Below are 18,806 nucleotides of genomic sequence, written 5' to 3'. Positions count from 1 at the left end.
ATAGATAGATAGATGGATGGATGGATGGATGGATGGATGGATGGATGGATGGATGGATGGATGGATGGATGGATGGACGGACGGATGGATGGATAGATAGACATATATATATAGATAGACAGACAAACAGACACAGATAGATAGATAGATAGATAGATAGATAGATAGATAGATAGATAGATAGATAGATAGATAGACAGATAGATAGACAGATAGATAGACAGATAGATAGACGGATGGATAGATAGATAGACAGATAGATAGACGGATGGATGGATGGACGGACGGACGGACGGATGGATGGATGGATAGATAGACATATATATAGATAGATAGATAGATAGATAGATAGATAGATAGATAGATAGATAGATAGATAGATAGATAGATAGATAGATAGATAGATAGATAGATAGATAGACAGACAGACACAGAAAGACAGACAGACGATGGATGGATGGATGGATGAATAGACAAATGGACATATGTACAGACAGACATATATATATATATATATATATATATATATATATATATATATATATATATATATATATATATATATATTCATATACATACATACATACAGTTGAAGTCAGAATTATTAGCGCCCGTTTATTTTTTCCCCAATTTCTGTTTAATGGAGGAAAGATTGTTTCAGCACATTTCTAAGCATAATAGTTTTAAAAACCTATTTCTAATAACTGATTTTTGCCATGATGACAGTAAATAATATTTTACTTGATATTTTTCAAGACACTTCTATACAGCTTAAAGTGACATTTAAAGGCTTAACTAGGTTAACTAGGCAGGTTAGGGTAATTAGGCAAGTTATTGTATAACAATGGTTTGTTCTGTACACTATCGAAAAAAAAAAAACTTTAAGAGGCTAATAATTTTGTCCCAAAAATGGCTTTAAAAAAAATTAAAAACTGCTTTTATTCTTGCCGAAATAAAACAAATAAGACTTATATAGATAGATGGATGGATGGATGGATGGATGGATGGATGGATGGATGGATGGATGGATGGATGGATGGATGGATGGACATATATACAGATATATAGACAGACAGGCAGATAGATAGATAGATAGATAGATAGATAGATAGATAGATAGATAGATAGATAGATAGATAGATAGATAGATAGATAGATAGATAGACAGATAGATATACAGATAGATATACAGATAGATATACAGATAGATATACATACAGATAGATAGAAACACAGATATAGATAGATAGATAGATAGATAGATAGATAGATAGATAGATAGATAGATAGATAGATGGATGGATGGATGGATGGATGGATGGATGGATGGATGGATGGATGGATGGACGGACATATATACAGATAAATAGACAGACAGGCAGATAGATAGATACACAGATAGATTAACATATATACAGATAGATAGATAGACAGACAGAAAGACATATAGATATAGATAGATAGATAGATAGATAGATAGATAGATAGATAGATGTTATCCGTTAAGTAACTAATCTTATTGTGAACATGTAAACATTATTAACACAACTCTGTTTTTTAAGTTGTGTTTTTGAAGTGTCAGTAAAGTATATGTTCTTGTGGTCATTTAAAGATGAGTGAAAAAAGTATTAGGTAATCAATACGTAATTATTCAGTCACATGTGAGGAGCATCTTGAGTTACTGATAACTTCTGATACTGATAATCGCTTTTGAACAAGATGATAATTTGCAAGTAACGTTACATTCATTCAGTAGGCTGACGGTTACAGGAATCCCAAAATGTAAACGTTGGTTAAAAATACACGACATTTAAGTTAATGATCACATTTTAAAAGTAGAAATATTCTGTTCGCCAATTAGCAACGAGAGAGCTTAAAAATTCGTGTTTACAGTAGCACTGCGCTAAAATGTTGATTTGTTTGTCAAAGCCTTTTCATTTCACTCACTGTTGTGTTGAGCGTTGACTAATGTATAGCCGGACATGACGCACGCCAAAGTGACGGATGTTGCGTCGGTCGATTTTCCCGCGTTTTGACTAGTTGAGGAAATAGCGGAGAGTTGCGGACGCAAACAAGCGATCTCAGACACCGACTACCAACCACTAACCACAACAACACAAACATCACAACACAACTCGTGATCGCTCGCTGTGCTGAGAGTGAACGCGCTCTTCTCCAAGAGACCCTCGACATGCCGCCGAAGAAGCGCAGCAGCGGGACCCCACAGAAGAAAGAGCTGAAGGGGAGCCTGAAGAGCCGATCTCCGGACAGCGGCGACAACGCAGTGCTTAGTCCGGAACGGTGAGCCGAGTAGAAAAACAACAACAATGAAATGTGTAGAGGGTGGTGGGGAAGGAAGAGAGCGACCTGACGAAATTTGACGACAATTTATGAATGAATAAAGCTCGAGTCAATCCCCTTTAGACAAACTAGTCCTTCTGTTATGACAGCGTACCGTGTTTTTACCGTAGTAACAGTGTTATAAATGACAGAGTCTATAAGAATATTGGCGCCTGTTTTTAGTACTTTAAATAGTGTGTTGTTTTTAAATGACACAGTTAAACTATGGGTACTTCAGAAATAATTTGGTGTGACTTAACTTACACTTCTGTTTTTAAACTTGTACAATTTAACATTTTCACTAAAATGTCATTGAGATACGTTATAACAGTAGGTTAAAAACAAAAAAATCTATTCAGGTAATATTTTAAAAAGAGAATCATTTGGTGACATGTTAGAAGACTTTAGTTTCAGGATTAAGTAGACTAAATATGTTAAATAATTAATAATTAATGCCTTGTTTTGTTATTTTAACTCTGAATTTTATATGTTTGAAAGGTTTTAGCCATTTGAGAAAGATAAACCAATTGACTTTTTTATATAACTTCTTATAATCACTTTAAAAAATTTTAAAGAGCACTTTGTCTGAGCACTTCTGCATTTGAATATACATGAACAATTCCAGTGTTACGGATGTGACATTTGCAGTAAAACCTTAAAACATAGTATATGCTAACATCATGCTGAAACATCTGTTTATATTTTCCAAAACTACTAACCACAGAGTTATGGGATCAGAAAAATATCAATTTGTACATATTTTTTTTAGTTTTAAAATGATGAAAATAAACATGCATTATGGATGTGACCAAAAAAGTCTTAGTTTAAAGCATACAACACACTTTGTAGAAATTCTGTGAATTAAACTGCACAACCAAAAGAAATGATGCTAATCAAAAAAACAAGAGTTTGCTCTCTATAGAATAACAATTATTTATTTTAGATTTTTGCATTTATAAGGAAAAACCTTGATTATAGATGTGACATCTCTCATTTATGGATATGCCAGATGTAAAATTTACGAAGACCCAGAAGGGACGTGGTGGTGGGGAAAAAATAGGTAGGAGAAATAAAAAAGCAGTGAAAGGAAAATATATTTATTTAAGTTTTTTACGTTCTCTCACAAAGATGTTTTGCGTTCACTTGCTAAACTTTTCCACAACACTTACTGTTCGCTTCATACATGTCAACCCTCCCATTTTTGCCGGAATTCTCCCATATTTTACTCTTCTGTCCCACTATCATCCTATCATTAAGTATTTTTTTATATTTCTGCCATATTTTTAATCTTGAAAGCATGTTGAAATTAATATAAAACGGTCCGCCTTCACCTTCTTTCCATTAAAGCTGTGCATCAATCATTGGCCTTCATATGCAACCTCTGAATCAGGGAATGCGGCACGCTCTGTATGACAAACTGATCCCAGATCAGTTTCTGTAAAAAAGAAAGTGAATGCAGACATTCTTATATCAGTTTCTGCGTGCTTTCAAGATTAAAAATATGGGAGAAATATGAAAAAATACGTAACGATAGGATGATAGCGGCAAAGAATGTTAAAATACAGGAGAATTCCGGCAAAAATGGGGGGTTGACATGTATGAAGTGAACAGGAAGTGTTTATAGAACAAACGTTTTGAGAGGGAACACAGAACCTTAAAAATGTGTATTTTCCTATCCTATCATATTTTCCTTTTTTTTTGCTTCTCACCCAGTTTTTTTTTCACCCATTTTCCCCACCATCACGTCCCTTCCAGGTCTCCATATAAATTTGAACTTGTGTGACTGCTAAATCAAATATAATTATTTGAAAGCATTGACAGACATTTTTATACTACTGAAATACAAGCCTACACAAAAAAACTTGGAAAGGGTTTCGCTATTTTGGTGAAAATGTTATTTTTAAATGGTAAGGTTGACATTTTCTTGAAATTGCTCGTATTACAAATGATAAACATCTTTTCTAGGTGTATGTTAAGCGCCTGATTATTAAGCAACAGCTCAGATGCATCACAAATGAACAAACGCAAGCAATACAAAACATCTACATGACCTGCATATGGAAGGTGTATGGAAGCATTTTAATTTAGATTCATGAGACTCAATATCCCAGCATGGCTGATATACAAACAAGTACGTCAGGAAAAATTAGGTTTTAATTTTACATATGCAGTAACTAAACGACTGACCATTTACAGCTTTAAATACTACGTTTTTGTTGTTGTTTAGTATGAAGGATCATGTAGTAGTGTCTAAATTCAATTCATCTTTATTTCTATAGCACTTTTTACAATGTAGACTGTGTCAAAGCAGCTAAATATAGATCACAGGTGTCAAACTCTGTTCCTGGAGGGCCGCAGCTCTGCACAGTTTAGTTCCAACCCTAATTAAACACACCTGATCTTACTAATTGAGTGCTTTAGTTTTGTTTGATACCTACAAATAGGTGTGTTGAAGCAGGGCTGGAACTAAACTGGACAGTGCTGCGATATATATGAATGTCTAGTAAATTAAAACTGCATCAGTTCAGTTGTCAGAGTTAAATTTCAGTTCAGTTCAGTGTAATGTAATGCAAATGCCACTGCTAAACACTAAAGAGCAACTCCTAATAGCAAAAAAGCTGACAATAGTTATTTATGTGTATAAGCAATGTCAACCATGTCTGTCAACTGTTGTTTTTCCAGACACAAGGACAAGGATCCTGAGTTTGTGTTTCTCAGCGAGGAGCTCCAGTCCACTAACTCCATCTGTGATCATGCATGGAGAATATGGGAGAGGGAGATCAGATCGATGGACAAGACAAATGTACTCTTTCTTCTGATATCTGCTTTACCGCACTTGTGTTTTGGGTTATAAATGTGTAATTACACTATCTTGCATGTCTTCCATGTTAGATGCCGTATTCGAACAGACAGCAGTGGGGAGCTTGTCTTTTTATTGCTGGCATGGAGCTTGAAGGCATCAACCTCACTTTTACGCAGTTCCTGAAAGCAGTTGGTCTGAGGTATGTGTGGCAGATATTGAAATTAAGTCCTGATTTTTGCCTCTCAGGAGTGGTGTAATGTATTCAAGTGTTAGCGATGGTTTTAATACACACTAAGTTGCCGTTACTTTGCAGTGTGAAGCAGTTCATCAGTCTTGTGAGGAAGATGGATGTAAATGTAGACACAATAAGTCCTAAAGTGAACTCTGCTGTGACCCGCCTAGAGAACAAATACGATGTGACTTTGGCCCTCTACCAAAGATTTGTAAAGTAAGTGTTACACGCTTTTGTTTTGAATTTGAGGTTGTGATGCAAAGCTAATGATACAATATTGATATCAATATGACAGTGATAAAATATTTTGAAATTTTGTAGATTAAGCAACATGACAGTTCATTAAATTAGTTCCTGCATCTCATATTTTTGTTATTTATTTAAGTGTCTAGAGCTTACCAAGCAGAGAGAGATTATGCTCAGTGTTGCTAGCTATAGATGACTTTTTCCAGCCCAAAAGCAGTCCAAAACCCGCCCAACATATAAGAATAACATTTTAGTTCATTTTAATTTATTTAAATTGGAATTAACCTAGTTACTTTAATTGTCATCATTTTTACCCATTGTCATTATTTTTAACTGTACAGCAACCAACATCCGCAGTCACAGAACCACAACATATCCAGATCACATCGACACAGCCCCAACATCCACATCCACAATGTGTTTTACCTAGCATTTCTGCCCTCTATCCGCTGAAAACGCACATCACGTGACCACACACACACTGTCATGTGCTCGTCTGAGCTCCAGTGAGCAGTGCACTACGGATAGTTTATCAAGGATGTACCGCTGGATTGCGTCTCACTATAGTTGTTAACGTGATATTCAGACATTCCAAGTCTCCCGGAAGTTGGCATCGTCGTCATATAAAAAGCGCGGGGAAGAGTGCACGTGATGTGTCTGAAGAGAGAGGAGGGATCCGGTGGTGAAGGGTGAGAAAGGTGCACGACTTATTTGAGGACCGGGAGGGAAACGCGCGATTTCTGGGAGATTATCACTCGTTTTCGGGCAGCTGGGAGTCTCTATGCATTTGCGGGAGACTCCCGGATCCCCGCAAATGAGTGATAATCTCCCAGAAATCGCGCATCTACCTGCCAGTGCACTAGTGTAAGCGCAAGCCAATCAATTAATTATAAATTAATTTGAAGATTACAATTGCAAAAAAAAAACATGATATATGGAAATTACTAGAACTGGAGATTTTAGTCGTTTTCAGAAATCGGGATTTTACATTGAGTTTTGAAGATTTCAATTGCAAAAATGTTGAAAAATATGACCTTTAACAGATGGTGGCAATGTCCACAATCAAGAGATATTGTGTTTTAACTCATCTGCATTAGATGGTTTTTACAGTGATTAAAGAGATAAACTTGTACAAAATCTATACTAAAATCAAAGAGAAAAACAAGTTTTATGAATAAAGCTTGCATTTTTTTTCATTCATAAAAAATGTAAGTTTTATGAATAAAACTATATAAGTTACTTTTTCTATAAATACCTCCTCGTGTACAGTACATGTGAATGACGTGGCAGAGAACCTGACTCAAACTTGCTCAGATAAAGCTGTTGTGCTCAATCCTTGTTTGCTTCTCTAAATCTGTTTACTTCTGTAAACTTCTCTAAATCAGTTTTATGCTGAAGGGATTGATAGTATATGCCTATTAATAAAATGTTAATAAAAACTCATGCTCCCTTGTAAAATTATTTTGTAGTAATTTCAAAATACAAAAGTACAGCATTTTATTTTGATACATTTGTGGCTGCTGTATTTTGTTGTTTATTTTTTGATACACTTAAAAATCAGGTATTTGGATTTTTACTTTAAAATACATTTCAATGTATTTTTGCCTATCCCTGACAGCAGAGGTCAATGATTTATTTGAATTATTTAGCAAAGATACCCAACCTTTCCTAAAATAAAATATATTGTGTTCAAGTTGTTTTTTACTCAGACATTTACAAAGAACTTATTTTAGAGCAGTAATTACAATACTGTGATGTCGTAATATTTTTATCCACGCTTATCATACCGCCAGAAACTTATGCCCATGCCTAGTGAGGACGAGTTCAATGTTCTGAAACTATACAATGAATTTGTACACATTGCAATGTAAGTAGGCTCATTAGATTGAAGAAGAGAAGAGTCAGCAATGGGGTGATGTTTGGGCATGTCTCAGGGTGTGATCATCACTTTATTTCGAGAGGGCTTGTATTGCATCTCCTTTTAAGTATGTGTGAATAACTTCACTCCTGAGATTACAAACTGTCTGTATTACTCCTTTAAAAACTTTTTATACTTGGTAATTGCTCAAAGCTTTTATGTTGCATGATCTACATTATTGTTTGATGATTCATTTCTCCTTCTGTTTGAATTGTACAAATCTTTGGAGTGTTGAAATGTGTGAGTTTGTAAACCTGAAGGTGGCAGCAGTCATCTTGATATAGCACAGATTTTCACGGTGAGTTGATTTTGGTTCAGATCCAGCCGGCCTCAGTTCAGTCAGCAGTTATTGTAAAACAGTGCTTCATATAAGATAAGCAATGGGTCTGCATATGTAGCCTGATGTAAATATGTGGTCGAGCCACAGGGAGGTGCTTTGTTTTGTGATTCGAATGCTGCGTGCCAACAGCCTCCCAAATGAAGATCAGACAGAATCTGTGAAAATTTTTTGAAATTTCTGCACAGAACTTTGTAGAAAAATCTGCAGATTTAAATGGAATGATTACTGTAAATGTCATATCTAAAAACTGAAAATATGAAATAAACTTTTTAACTTGTATTTATTATTTACAATGGAAATCCAATTGGATCCTAACTGAACTGAATACAAATAATTCTACTGAAATTTTAAGGTGTATTTTATATATATATATAAAGAGTTCAGATGCCACAACTGCTAAACGCCACTTCCGCTGACATTAAGTGAATGCTTTAGGGGCACGTAGTACAACACCAACAAATACCTTTGCTTCAAATCATCTAAATCCCAGCCTCGGCACATTCAGAAATTACAGTTTGTTGGCAAAAGCCGCTAATTGCCACTTTGCCTTTGACAGCAAAGGCCGCTATATCCCTAGAACCAATTAGAAGGTGTGAATCGAATCATGTTTTCAATGTAGCAGCGCGCTGATATGCCGGCTGGATTAGGGGACTGTTTTATTCCGCCTTCGATTTCGATGTTAAAAGACAGAGTTTGATGAACTGGATGAGCCTGTCCGACAGTCAGTGAATGGCAAATGAAAACGTCCCTTACCTCAAAACTCTGCATTATAAGAAAAAGAAAACACAATGTACAGTTGGGAGTGTAACATGCATTCATAACGTGTTTTGGCACAGCAACGCTACTTTGAATGAGTCCGATTTACTGTACAATAAATGTCAACTTCGTTTCAGGAAAGACAGAGTTAAAATGCCGTTCTTGTATCCCGCATGGATGCTTTGAGGGTAAACAAGAGACCAAGACCTTAAGTATGTTGAGAATGAATAAATGACAGCTTCTAAAATTGTCTGAGAGGCATCTCCTTTTTGCCCGTAGACCTACCTTGTGTTTTATTTGCTAATGTTAGCTATTTTTTAAAAGATAAATATAATGTATAAAACTATTCATTTATATTAGCCTACTTCATATTACCTATACATCTGGTAAGCTTTTATATTAATGGACAGTGCACAGATATTGATGTTTCACTATGTTTACACTACATTATTTGAATTGAACAAGCTTAGTTTGCAATGGTTGCATTGTTTACATTGCTCTACTTACATTAGATCTAAATCCTGAATATCAGAAATGACAACAGATTGTTAAGGTTTAATTAATGTCAGTTTTATTGCTATTAATTAATGGACTTACTTGACAGACTTCATTTATTCATTTCCTTCTGCTTTTCCCCTGGTTTATCACAGCTGAATGAACCACCACTTACTTTTAATAGATTTATATATTTTTATATATACATATTTATATGTTTTTAATTTTAGGTGGTTTGTGTAATGTGTTATATGTTTGGTAAAATAATTTCTTATGGCATCTTTAGTGATTTTCAACTAATTACACTGTCTTGTCCCAATAGGTGGATTTAAAGCTTTTTTTTTTTAAAAAAGAACAAAAAAAGAACAAGTGAATTAAGCTGGTTTTGACGCCAAAAAAATCTACCTTGTTAAAAACCAAAGAATTGTGTACTGACAATTTAAAAAAAGCTTTTTTAATTATTAGCTAATAACCTTATCATTACATATAAAACCTAATAATAGGAGCTTGATAGAAAATGCTCATTTACAAGAAAAGAGGTCTGATGAATTTTGAGGTTTTTGCATCTGAACTCTTCAAAAATATGTGTGTGTGTGTGTGTGTGTGTGTGTGTGTGTGTGTGTGTGTGTGTGTGTGTGTGTGTGTGTGTGTGTGTGTGTGTGTGTGTGTGTGTGTGTGTGTGTGTGTGTAATTATATAAATGTAATTGTTAGATACATTTAATTGTTTCAAAACACTAATATTAGAGTAACATATTTTATAATGAGAATATTGACAATAACAATATTTTTGCCAATTTAAAATGCCTTTTTAACATGTTTTCAGGTGTCATGATAACAACTCAGAAATTGTTTGTTAGTTTTCTTAAACTGATTTTTGAAATAACATAATAGCTATTATTTACAATAGTAACTATTGGTTGTTGTTGTTGTTTTCTGTAAATTCAATTTGCGTTCATTCTTGTCTGGATGTTCTTCGTCTTTAAAGGTTTCAAGAATAATACTAACAAATGCCATCTCTAATTTTCATTCAGGACTTGTGAGAAAATCTTTGCAGAGCCTGACAATGCAAAGTAAGTAGAAATCTTTTTTTTATGTGAGCTGTTTGCCTACCTGTAGTTGCTGAAATAAGATCTGTTAAACGGAAATGATCATACGGTCTACTGTGTGTTTCTCTTAAGGAGAAAAGAGCTGTGGGAAAGCAGCTGGACCATGTTCCTCCTGGCCAAGGGTGAGTCATTAAGGAAAAACAGCACAGGAAATATTTGTCACATTCCGCTGTGTTGGTTCATGTAAATAATAGGCCTTGATTACAGTTTCTGCTTTTGTGAGTGTACTGTAGTTTGCCCTAATCTTCTCTCAGGGTTACATGTTTAATGGATAGTGTGTCCATGTTGTCACTTCTTGTTTTCTGTGTCTTCTTTCCTATACAGGAACATTTCTGCAGATGGAAGATGACCTTGTGATCTCCTTCCAGTTGCTGCTGTGCGTTCTGGAGTTTTTCGCCAAGCGTTTGAGTCCGTCTCTCCTTCAGTCGCCCTACAGTGAGTTTTCCACATATTTCTCAGTTCGGAAGCGGCAAGGCAAATTTTTTAAATGCCATTTGAGTTAATAAGAGAAAACATTCTCGGTGACTCACTAAAGAACAACAGTTACCCCTCACAAACTTTGAACTTGTTCAAATAATCATTCTTCTCTATTTTTCAGCTGGTTTGTTGCAGCATTAAGTAAAAAAACAGGATAGTTTTATTTTTTTATGGTAAATAAGTAGGGAATAGGGTAGTCATATTTCTCTAATGCCGAGTTCAGACTGCATGATTTTAAAAGTAGTCGTGTCACAGATGTTTTCACACTGCTTGACTATCTGGGCTAGCGTTTCGTCGCTGCTTTGTTTACACTGCAAGATGGTTCGGCGACATAGACATTCACATTGCATGACTTTACTATAGGGAGAATCGCCGACAACTTCGTCCAAACTAGGTCTCACAGCCAAAAACACGTAGTATATCTTTTGTTATTAACTACATAATGAGAAAGAAGCCTTTAATGGGGTAGAACATGTACATGTTTGCTCACCTGGGTTTAAAGGGGCCATTTCTCCTCAACGTTGATAATACACTAATTTCTTTCTGTATGACACCTCAAACAGACACGGTTGCTCCTGAGTCCTGTCAAACCTCCACTAGTTTTTCCTCCATTTCGTGGGTCCAAATAAACCGAAAAAGAGCGCTTTTAACTTCTCCCCCAGCCTATACACACACGCACACACAAGTGAAAGCTACTCTCTCATTGGTTGTAGGCGATGGCTGATGTTATTTTCAGTCAAAAGTCAATTCACACGGCATGATTTGAATCGCCGACAGCTCCAGATATTTAGCACACCAAATATCTCACAGGCATCGGCGACTCATCTGCGATTCTCTCAGATCGCGTCTTTGATCGTTCATACTGTGTGATTATCACTCGCGTGCACCAGCAGCGATTTGCCTGTGATTTCAGGCATTTGTCGGCGATTTCTCAAAACCTGTCGGCGAGCCAAAATCGGGGCTAAAATCACGCAGTCTGAACTAGGCATAAGTATTCACAGGTTGATTAACGACATCATACATTCGTTTTGTGTTTTGCTTTTAAAACAGGTTGTGCTCGAACATGTGAGTGAGGCAATTTAGCATCTATTTTTAGCACAAAAATGTGAAAGTTTGATGAATTCAAGTTGAAAAAGATTTGCAAAAAGGGCTGGGCGATTAATCGAAAAGTAATTGAAATCGACACTCAGAACCATCGATCCTATTTTTCCAGGTCAATTCAATTACTTATCTTACCGCATGTGGATTCACGTGATCTCGCTCTGTTTGTTTCTGTTGTGTTACTTTGCACTACATTGACGATTGATGAAGCTGCGTCAGAGATGCCTTGAGACGGCAAACTTTACATCAGAATTATCATTTAAATTAAAACTTTTGTTTACAGAAGATGCAAGAAATGCACTGTTTAAAATATTATTCGCAGAATATGCAAGTTATTTTATTTAGAACAAATCCTGCTTATTTTCTACTTGTAAAATGAAAAACATAGATAGTTATTTATGTCGTTTCCAAAAGTCCTACTTATTTATTTTTTTATAAAAAAAAAACTGTTTGTTTTAGGCGATGTGTGTCGTAATTTAAGTTGTTTAACGTTGATGTTCAATAAATAATGGGAGATAGTGGATAGTCTGTGTTTCCTTTAATTATTTTAAAATCAAGTAATGCACCCTTCATTCAGAAATCTCTTATTTGTAATATGTGAGCAGATTTACTGTACAAAACCTGTCAGTGATGTATGAGGGCAAAAAAAAAAAATCGTTCATTAATCGTAAACGAGTAAATTAGGCCACATCGCCAAGTCCTATTTGCAAAGGTTTCTACAGAGGTTCACCTGTGGCATCACCCTTAAAACTGCCTCATCTTCATTAAATAGGAAATAGTTTAGCATATTTCTTACATTTTACCATACAACTTTCCTGTTCTGTCAGATTTAGAAACGCACCATCTTTATTTCTAAATTTCAGAGTCGGTGGTTAGTTCCTCTACCCTGAGTCCTCCGACCAGGACATCACGCCGTAATCAGGGCAAAAGCAAACCCCGTCCTGCAGAGATGGACATGCAACTGCTGGAGACGCTGTGCAAGGAGGGAGACTGCAGTGTTGATGAGGTTTGCACTCATTCAGACACAATCCCATCAGAAATGACAAACACAGCTTGCGTCCATTAAATTATTGGTTCACTGGTATTTTAAAGCTAAAAATATTTGACCAAAAATGTATATTGTGGATGCTAATGATTACTCAATGATCGATTGATTGTCAGTAACCCTTTTAATCGTTAGACCTTATCGATGACCAATTAAGCATGGCTATTAAAGGATAAGATATGCTTTGAGCTGTGAGACACGTGTCCACAACTTTACACATTAAATAATAGAGTGTGTGCAGTTTACTTTATCTTATGGGGTCGTTCTCTTGACATTGCATAGTGGGGGATGCATAAAACCCTGTTACCGGTGGATCTCGATTATATCTGCGGGTGCTGCTGTTAATCTGAGCGTCAGATAATCAAAAAGTAGGCCGCATGATGTTTAATTATAGTTCAGGGGTAGATAAGGTCATCATTAATTAAGCAAACTTAAACTACTTCTGCTACAATATTAAGATGTTTTGAGCACTTTTATTTTGACAGACTGACACAAATATGCATCTCTCATTTTAAAAAATCGCACCAGATATGCATCATCTCACAACAAGTTTCTTTCATCCTACCGACTGAGTTTTTTTCCGAAGTTATCTGGGAATACATTCAGTGTTAAGAGTAGTTTGTAAGCCTGTCCTGCCCATTCAAATTACTTAAACAAATTAAATTGAAACTGACTGGTGCCATGGATGATTTTGTCATTAACAGTGAAAACTGTTAAATATAGGCTTCTCTGAAACTGAATTTTTCACTTAAATTTTTTATTATATTATTATTTTATTTAACAAACCAGTTTGTGTTTTGGTGCTAAAGCATATGCTAACCTTGTTTTGAAGCACTTCACCTCAAATTTTATTCAGTCTTCTCGTTTATTTTGTAAATATCTGACCAACAAAACAAATATTAAGATTCAGATGCAAATTATAACAAATGAAATTAGTTTTAAAAAGAAAAACAAATGAAGTATATTTTTGTCATGCCCATCTTACACAACTGTGTCGGTTGATATGGCTCCGTAGAGAACATGGATTTAATTAATGCTCCACTGTAATCGCAAACCTCTGTTATATATTTATTACATTTGAGCATCTGATTTTTCCTCAGTGCTGATGTCCTTTGATTTTCTCCATCTCACTTGCAGCAAATTCAGGCGAGGGAGTGTTAAATAAGTAAAACTGGCCTCAATTTAGTTTGCATGCATTAAACTGGCAGGAAAAATATACATTAATAATTACAAAGGCTGGTTATTTTACCAGCAATGAGGGACAATAGTGCTATTACAGATTTCAAAGAAAATATCTTAATAATAAAAATGAAACAGAAGTTTGACAACAACATATCTGATAAATGTCATAACGAATGCCCTTAAATAATGTAGCCAAGTTGAGAGCAAGCGTCAAGTTGTTATTAAGATTGTGTGGTCTGTCATATATATATATATAGTCTGTTTGTCACAGAAACTTTAAACAGACGCGTGAGGTGTTAGAGGGTGCGGTGACCACAGTGATGTTCAGCTCTGACAAGGCGCCTTTATTTAGCCTAACCACTGCATATAATAGTTTAGATTTTTTACTTATAACGTTCCATTACTTAAAATTTCTTGATGTTATAAATAAAATGAGCACTTGGCTTATTTCGCTGCAATCACAAGGCTATGCAAGGATCATATTGCATATTAAGTTTTATCTTCATTCGTAAATTATGTATTTTATAAAGGGGTTGTTTATAAGGACTAAGCTATTAATAACTGTATTTAGAAAAAAAAGTGGGTGGTTTGTTAGTTGAATATATCAAATCATTTAAAACTTTACCTATTGCATTGTAATTAACGATTAATTGATAATTGATTTTTAATTTAAATGATCATTGATCTTGGGATTTTGTGGAAATTGACATCCCTAGTTTGAACTGTTTTGATATATACAGTTCAGAATTACAGTTAAGCAATTTAAATGCCTATGCTGAATCTGGATCTATTTGCTTATATCAAATAAATCTTGTATATGCATATATATCATGTTAAATGCATTGTTTTAATGTTTTAAATATTAAATGACAAAAAATGGTTGTCATAGTATACATGTTAAAAGGAAATGCTATTTGTAAAACAAATGTAAAAGAATAAGTGATCATTTTACATGTAAATATCTTAAATGACTATAAATTAATAGAAAGATTTAAAATGACAGTGAATTGATATTTTGCGGCTGTTCTGAGATCCTTAAATATTCCTTTATAATATCACCAAATGATTCTTTATTCTAAACTTTTTTTTTATTCCATAGTTTCACGTTATGACATTTTAGTGGATGTCTTCTATGATTAATATTAAAATTGTATCATAGTCATTGTTATTTGTTGAAAAAATCCATGTAAACAGGACACATTATAATAAACGGACAAAAAAACATTATTAAATGTTTTATAAATAGATGATTAAACTTGAGTTTGCTTTGAATAAAAACTTTAATTTCGCAGGTTTTTTTTTGTAAATAATGATTTTTAATTTATCACTGCATGAAAAACTTTGCTTAAAACACTTTATATAGTGAAGCTGTTATTTCTTCTAACCAGAGGTCACATGATTATATTTTTTTTGCAGGTGAAAAACGTGTACCAGAGCACTTTCTGTGCCTTCCTGGACTCTGTGGGTCTTTTAGGTCTCCAAGGGCTTCCTCCAGTGAGTTAATATGCTATTAAAGATGCTTAACAAAAGCTGCTTATGCTTTTAAAAGCTAGAGCATGTAAAGGGCCAACATGTGTAATTCTGAAATCGTTATTAGACAACAGTAGCATGCAATTTATTTTATTTTTGCTATTTCTGTGCAGATTATTAATATATTTTTGATCTGCAGATTTATGTAGAATGATTCTGAAGGAATAGGTGCTAAAAACAAGATATTAAATTAAAGTTACAATGCCACTGCAATTGGAACAGCTTGTTTGGTACACAAAGCTAGTGTCTCTCATAGTTCTTCCAGTTAAAGACATTAATATATTATATACTGTATTGTTTGTTTATAATCTAAACATTTACATATAGGTTAATATTATAGCTGAAATTAATAAGAATAACATTTGTACACGTAGCCCTTTTGAGTAACCAATCTTAGCAGGGGCTTACACCTTGAACTATGAATTGGTATTTGCCTGTTTTGTATTTTATAGCCTGTTATGTGTTGGACTATGGACACTGTTTTATTGACTCTCTGTTTGCAGGGTGATAATTTGGCCTGTTATTGCAGGTTCAGCTCTGATTATTAGCAATAAAGTAACAGCTATGAGAAAGGCGTATGATACAATTTCCTTGCTCAGTCTGACTCTGAATTAAAGTAATGCTCTTTGCCATCTGTTTTCTTTTATTACAGATGGAAGCGCTTTCCAAGCAATATGAAGAGTTGTATCACAAAAGCAAGGACTTTGATGCTAGGCTTTTCTTGTCTGACGATGAGACTCTTTCTCCCAATAAAATCGAAGTGTGAGTGTGATTAAATTAATGTCATGTTGTTAGATGTTTATCCAGACCACTATATATGCATTTCAAATAAATGTCAGATTTCCTTTTAGGTCAAAGGTAGAAGTTACTCCAAGAAAGAATCTGTTTGCAGAGGACATTGCAATTCCAGTTCCTCAAACTCCAATCAGGTACCATTTCTCACATTTAGAGCATGAAAGAATCATCTAATTCACACACAAACTCTCAATTTCTGTATATTGTAAGTATATATTATATGTATATGTTTAGCAACACAAGAGCAACGATTTAACGATCGAAGAGTTAAGCATTCAATATTTACTGGAATAACCCTGATTTTCAATCATAATGCCTAAAAATATTTGTTATTCTGGTCAGTTGTCATTTTCTAAAATTAATGCTGTGTTTATGTAGAATGACACTTTTTGAAGAGATTTTTAAAGAATCAAACAAATATTAGTATTTTATTCAAACACTGCTGTTTGTTTCATATACAAATAATTTGTATAGGAACCTTTGAAACCTTCCTTGACGAAAAGTGCTTGGGAAATTGCTCCTATGCAGAGTCTCAATCATTTGTGTGAATAATATTATGTTCACTCCACAGTTTTGTAATGCTTTAAGCTTATGTCACATGATGGGATTCCCTCTGGTTTTGGTGTTTTCACGTGGCCGCTAAAGCTCGGGGGGTTTTCTTTAATGCCAGGAACTCTACTAGTAAAGCTTCAATTTTTGACTGGAAAATACTTTTTTTTTTTTGTCTGGAGTTGTCCACTCCTTGCTAAAAGTCTCCTTTTAAAGGACCACAACACTTTTTTTGGACTCCACTTTTTACAACTCTACCATTTTTTTAAATCCATGATTCAACCAATCTCCAGATTTGGCAAGAACTTTTAGCTTAGCTTAGCATAAAGCATTAAATTGAATTAGACTATTAGCAACTTTCAAAAAAGTTTCAATAAGTTTCCTATTTAAACGTGACTTTTCTGTAGTTACATTGTGTACTAAGACTGAAAAGGAAGGAAAACGGAAAGTTGATATTTTTAGGTTGATATGAGTAGGAAATATACTCTCATTATGACATGATAACCAAGGAACTTTGCTGCAGTCCCAAAGCTGCAGCAGGCATAATGATATTACGCAGTGCTGTTACTTAGCTGGGTCTATTTTCATGTTCTGCCAAATATCATTGTGAATGCTCCAGCCATGGTACAGTAGCAAAGTTCCTTTATTATTATGCCAGAATTAGAGTATAGTTCCTACTAGATTTATCAAGCTAGAAAATAGCAACTCATTATAGGTGAGATTGGTTTGGCATAAGATGAGTTTTGGAGCCTGCACATTTCTCTGTAAATAATTTATTTTTTATATATTTAATTCTATTTTTTTTTCTCTTATGCTTTCTAAATAATATTGTATTATGTTGTGTCCGACTGTCTGTGTGTTGTGAAATGGCCTTTGTACCTTTTTTTGTTTTGGTTTTGTTTTGTTTTGCTTGTTCTATTAATGTTATTGTTTATTTTCTTATGCTAAAAAACAATAAAAATACATAAAAAAAACTAGAAAATGGCAACTTTAATTTATCGTTGGTCATAGTACATGATTTAACTACAGAAGAGTTCAGCGTTAACTGTTCGTTTTTTTTTTTATTTGAGTGAGATGCTAATGAGCTAATCTGATTCATTGATTTATAGATCTATAGATTTTTAGATCTGCTGAATGGATTTAAAATATGGTAAAACTCAACTGTTTAAATTTAGGGGAGTTGTAAAATGAGCCTATTTCCAAAAAAAGTGGAGTGTTCCTTTAATTGATTTACTGTAATAAAAATCCCAGTCTTTTTTCTACCAACTAATGATCTCACATTTGATGTTTTGTGTTTCTCCAGGGCTGCGATGACCTCCATACAGCAGCTCAGGGGTGACCTCACCTCAGGGAGTGACCAGCCTTCTAGCAATCTGCTGGTCTATTACAAGGTATTTCCATGACAGAATAATGAGACTTGAAGTACAAAAAACCAAACTGAGGTGTTAATAAACTGTTTTGTAAATCTGTGTTTCAGAACTGCACTGTTGACCCATCTGGGGAGATCAAAAAGAGGGTTGAGGAGCTTGGTGAGGTCTTCATCCAGAGGTTTGCTCAGGCTGTTGGTCAGCACTGTGAGGGGCTCGGCAGAAAGGTACTGCCAACATTTGCCTTTCTTACATTTATTGCCATCATTCCAATAAGGCTACTGATAATCAGTCAGGTTTTAATCAGAGAAAATTAGATCTTTTTTTCCTTGTTCAAATATATACCCTCTCACAGTATTACATAACCCTATAGATTTGGGAACATATTTTTTAATCACTTAGAGTTTTCCTGTAATAAACTCTCAATTTAGTTTTATTGATTGGTGTTGTAGTTATGGTTTTAATGACATTTCAGTGATTGTGGGTCAATTAATAACATTCTAGAAAACAGTAATCGATTAGT

At 34.5% G+C, this 18,806-nt stretch overlaps 1 protein-coding gene across 2 annotated transcripts in view; it reads left to right on the top strand.

Annotated features, from left to right (window-relative positions):
* The first annotated feature begins 2,034 nt into the window (after positions 1-2,034).
* The window catches only part of rb1 (retinoblastoma 1), a 56,618-nt gene continuing 39,846 nt past the window's right edge, over positions 2,035-18,806 (top strand). The window contains exons 1-13 of one of the 2 annotated variants that reach the window (XM_087300330.1): positions 2,035-2,301; positions 5,023-5,143; positions 5,233-5,342; positions 5,457-5,591; positions 10,163-10,201; positions 10,310-10,359; positions 10,562-10,672; positions 12,679-12,821; positions 15,459-15,536; positions 16,225-16,334; positions 16,424-16,501; positions 18,220-18,307; positions 18,394-18,510. In XM_087300330.1, coding sequence (XP_087156456.1) covers positions 2,192-2,301; positions 5,023-5,143; positions 5,233-5,342; positions 5,457-5,591; positions 10,163-10,201; positions 10,310-10,359; positions 10,562-10,672; positions 12,679-12,821; positions 15,459-15,536; positions 16,225-16,334; positions 16,424-16,501; positions 18,220-18,307; positions 18,394-18,510 — 1,290 coding nt within the window. In that variant the 5' untranslated portion in view covers positions 2,035-2,191. 2 annotated transcript variants of the gene reach the window in all.

This window comes from Danio rerio, chromosome 21 (assembly GCF_052040795.2).
Source record: "Danio rerio strain M-AB ecotype USA chromosome 21, GRCz13ab, whole genome shotgun sequence".
Taxonomy (NCBI): domain Eukaryota; kingdom Metazoa; phylum Chordata; class Actinopteri; order Cypriniformes; family Danionidae; genus Danio; species Danio rerio.
Note: the sequence above shows the minus strand (reverse complement) of the source record. Positions and strands in the feature narration are given on the sequence as shown.